General features: G+C 60.0%; 1 protein-coding gene across 2 annotated transcripts in view; it reads right to left on the reverse strand.

The window, feature by feature from the left end:
• The window catches only part of SLC9A1 (solute carrier family 9 member A1), a 56,404-nt gene that overhangs the window by 6,772 nt on the left and 45,311 nt on the right, over positions 1–4,321 (reverse strand). For both annotated transcript variants that reach the window (XM_019512495.1, XM_019512494.1), the window contains exons 9-13: positions 3,514–3,687; positions 3,266–3,380; positions 2,428–2,529; positions 1,968–2,040; positions 10–861 (exon numbers count right to left, since the gene is read on the reverse strand). In XM_019512495.1, coding sequence (XP_019368040.1) covers positions 539–861; positions 1,968–2,040; positions 2,428–2,529; positions 3,266–3,380; positions 3,514–3,687 — 787 coding nt within the window. In that variant the 3' untranslated portion in view covers positions 10–538. The remainder of the gene's footprint in view (positions 1–9; positions 862–1,967; positions 2,041–2,427; positions 2,530–3,265; positions 3,381–3,513; positions 3,688–4,321) is intronic.

Here is a 4,321-nt window from a genome sequence, read left to right on the forward strand (position 1 = left end):
CTGGCGAACCTTGTTGCGGGGTTTCAGTCCCTGTGCTGGGGGCAACGCCAGCCTCGGTGGCCAGACAGAGAGCAGGGATGCTGTAGCTTGTGGTGGGGAAGAGCAAAGCTTGGCGGAGGAGAAGCTGCACTGTGCTGGGAGCAGAGGGCGCTGCGAGGGACCAGGCCAGAGCCCGTCTTCCTGTCCGCCAGCGCCGTGAGGGGGTGCCCCAAGCACACGCGCTGCCACCGCAGGTCCTGAGTTGGCGAGGGCTGGGGCTGCAGCTGAGGCAGGGTGAACAGACACGGAGCTGCCCTCGGGCAGGAGGTGCCTGCAGACTACGCAGGCTCCTGCAGCTCAGGACGCAGCCCAGGGAAGCTGTAGAACCAAACTACAATGGAGGGGCCCCCTCCCACGGGGGTCTCCTCTTCCTCCTTGTCCACAGTGCCCCCCTCCAGCCTGAAACCCAGCACCCAGGGGCAGGGGAACCCGGGGAAAGAGACAATCCACACGTATGCAACGGCACCCCTCCAGGCCGGAGCCGGCTGCATGCCCACTGCTATTGCCCCTTGGGGATGAAGGGCTCCCCTTCCTCCGGCTCCGGCCGAGGCCCGGGGTCGCTCAGGCACCGCAGCATCCGCTGGTTGCTGGGGCTGTCGCTGGGCCCCGGGGTGAAGACATCGTCCGTGCCCGGGGAGGACGGCTCCTTGACCCGCATCACAAGCCCCTCCTCATCCTCCTCGGGTGATGGCGGCAGGCGGCTCGTGCCCTTCATCTCCTCATTCACCAGGTCGACTGACTCCGGGGACTGGGGCGATGCAGGGTCGATGGTGATGATGGGGAGGTTCTCTGAGTCTGGCTTGGGCTCGTAGGCCAGTGGGTCTGCAGGGACAGGCACAGACAGCTGCCTCAGCACAGCGTGGAGCTATGCCCAGGGGCTCTGCTCACAGAGTGCCCTGGGGAGCTGGGGGGTTTCCACCCACACATGAACAGGGAAGTGACCTGAAGGGTGATGATGGGGTCTAGTGGCTACAGGAGGAAATTATGGAAAAGGGTGTCAGGAGTCTTGGGCTCTCCTCCCAGCTCTAGAAGACAATATACCCCTGCCCAGTGCTTCTCAACCCTTTATAGGCTCAAGGTTCCCCATGTCGGACTCCAGGTCCCCCTCGGAAAATGCCAGCTCTCTGCTGGCGCTCATTTTTTGACTATGGAAAAGAGACTGGAGCAGTTCTTCTGTTGCAAAGAGCACAGCGAGCCCACGACAGGGCAGTGTGTCGGTGACCCTTGGGATTCCTGCTTGAAATGACTGGGATGATCTTGTGAATCACGTGTTGGTGTCTGCACACCTGACATCACCCTGCAGCACCCTTGAAAGGATCCTGTGGCAGGTCTGAGAGGCACTTGGTGCTCACATTTTCATGCTCACAACTTCACACCCATGCCAGGACAATTTGCTTGCAGGCAAAACTTCTTCACGGTAAGGGTGGCCAAAATTTGGAACGGGCTTCCACGGGAAGTGGTGCTCTCCCTGCCTTGGGGGTCTTTAAGAAAAGGCTGGATAGGCATCTGGCTGGGGTCATCTGACCCCAGCACTCTTTCCTGCCCTTGGGGGCAACCTGAGCTGCAGCAGCAGGCTCAGCTACAGCCTGGGGGCTGGATTTCTGAGGAGCTGGACAAGAGAAATCAGCAAGAGCTTGAGCCAAGGTTGCAGGTTCGATCCCCAGCTGGATTAGATTATCTCGAGGCCCCTTCCAGCCTTTCTCCTCTATGAAGTGGCCCTACGTATCTGGGGGTGGGGGAGACAACCCCCCTCCCAGTCAGGCCCAGCTCAGCCCAGGCAGCTGGTGCATGCAGGCAGCAGCACCAGGCTGTGTTGTGTGGAGGTGCTGCCCCCTGGTGGCCACATGTGGGACCCCACAGCTCCACCACCAAGGGGTGAGGATACCCCAAAAGATGCCCGTTTCCCACGCCACCTGGCCCGCACGTACCTGAGCCAATGCGAGCCCTGGACATAGTGGGCGAATCGACCTTGTGAGCCGGGACTGTCAGGTAATTGTTCATCTGGAAGAAGAAAAGAGGCAGTGCTGGGGTGTGAACTCCAGTGTGCTGAGGCCCAGGGGATGGGGCAATGCCCTACGGGCGTCTGGAAGGGGTCAGGGGAATCAAGGATGCTCCTCAGAGAGGCTTCTGTGGGTGGCAGCTTGCTGAGGGCTTCCCCAGGGTGTGGCAGGCAACCATCCCAAACCTACCTGTCCTCTGAAAGGAGAGCCTGCCTCCCCTGTCATGCAGCACCAGAATACCCAGAGCACCAGGACCCACTGCTGCTGGCTCCAGCTTGTCAGATCCCCTTCAGTGGGCATGAGTCTCAGCACAAAATGTGTCCTGCTGCCCCCACCAGCCTCTGTCCCAGCCGCCAGTGCCAGTCCATCTCTCCCCGTCCCCACGCACCTTCTTCTCCAGCTGCCGGACTTTCTGCCTTCGCAGCAGCATCTGGTTCCAGGCTTCCTCGTAGGGGTCGGCCACCAGTGTGTGCCGGTTGTAGGATCGCAGCTGTGAAGAGCCCAGGACAGCAGACAGGGTAAGAAGGTGAAGCAGAGCCACAATCTGCCAGGTCCCACAGACAGAGCTCCAGGGAAGGGGGTGAGGGTGAAGGGCCCAAGTAGGGACAGTGCCAGCTGCTGGGACATGGCCGCATGTTCAGGGGACAGCCAGGAGGGGCCTTCAGGAGTTTGTGGCTGAGCTCAGAGAACAAGCCTATGTGTCACCAGGTGTGTGCCCGGCTCCCTTAGGGTTTCCTTGCAGCCCACCTTTGTATCTGGCTTCTATAGCAAAGCCCCGCTCAGCAGCCCCCTTCTCCACCCCTCAGCACCTCAGCAGGAGGACGACTGCTCCCAGAGGCCTCCACAGAGACCAGGTCTACGCTGTCCTATGCAGCTCCTGCCCTCCAGAGCTTACAGCGCAGCAAAGGAAGGCTGTTCTCCCTCATAGTGCAGACAGGAGAGACTAGCCCAAAGAGATATAGGGAGCCCATAGCACAGCTGGGAGCAGACTCCGAGCCTCACTCCAGCAGTGGCACAGTCTTGCTCTTGTCTCTGTGCCAGTGTGGCCATTAGCCCAGCTGCCAGACCCTTGGGCTGCTTAGACCTGGCGGGGGCAGGCCGAAGAGCAGAGCTGGGACTAATGGAGGCAGGAGGCACTGGGAACATGGAAGTGGGGCAGGGAGCGAACACGTTCCAGGCTTCCTCCTGAGCCATGAGCAGGGGCCAGGGGAGGCCAGAGTCCTCACCCTCTGCCTGGTCTTCTGCAGGTTGTTACGCAGGATCTTCCTGATCTCCTCCTCCTTGTCCTTGGACAGGGCCGGGAGGATACGCTCCACAGGCAAGGTCTTGGGATGGATGTTTCTGCAAGAGGAAGAGGCAGCAAGTCTGAGCACCGGGCACCACGGTAGTGAGGGAAGAGGCTTAGGCCGCGGTGCCAGGAGTCACCTCTGTAAGATCCCTGCCTGCAGACTGTGCTGGGCAGGGCAGTACTCACTGCATGGAGACTGTGGAGACCGCTGAGGGGATCTTGCCTATGCCACCGCTCTCCACCAGCTCGATGGCCTGCTTCATCTCCATCTTATGGTAGAAGGCGATGAGCTGGGGCTCCTTGGAGCGCTCGCCCGCGATCAGGCACTTCTTCACGTACTTCTTGTTGAAGCGATTCAGCCTTCCCAGGGGGTCAGAGGAGCAAGGGACACATCAGGTGGGGGCAGCACAGCCCCTGTTCCACAGGAGAAGCACACCACCCATGAGCTCCCTCGGCTTTCCCTACAGCCAAGGGCCCAACAGATGGATCTCTTGGCACCTCTGAGTGTCAAGGACCCCACACCCCAACCCCCAGATCCTCAGAGCAGCACTCGCAGACACAAAGGACGCTTGCAAGGAGCCAACTAATGGCTCCTTTCTCCTGTGGGTCCTTCCAGGCCTGAACACGGGGCAGAGGGGAGAGAATTGTGGCTCAGCTCAGGGACAGATAATACCCTGATCTCATTCAGCCCAGCTCCCAGGGCTCGACCCACCCTTCCTCACATGCTTGGGGAGCATGGTGATTCTCCAGCACAGAGCAAGAAGCCAGAAGCTGCAGCCAGAGCGGGGTAAGCATAGGGGAAGACATTTGGCTGGTGGAGAGGGAAATGTCCGCACACATCTGGAACAGCAGAGTGCCCTGCAGCTGTATAATGCTCCTTTGCCCCTGATGCTGGGGCTCTGTAGGTACTTACTGATGAATGGGGCAAGGGAAAGCTGAGGTGTTGTATGTGCACATAGTTTCATAGTTTCTAGTGTCGGAAGGGACCTGAGAA

Source organism: Gavialis gangeticus, unplaced genomic scaffold (genome assembly GCF_001723915.1).
Source record: "Gavialis gangeticus isolate Ggan-Ray unplaced genomic scaffold, GavGan_comp1, whole genome shotgun sequence".
Taxonomy (NCBI): domain Eukaryota; kingdom Metazoa; phylum Chordata; order Crocodylia; family Gavialidae; genus Gavialis; species Gavialis gangeticus.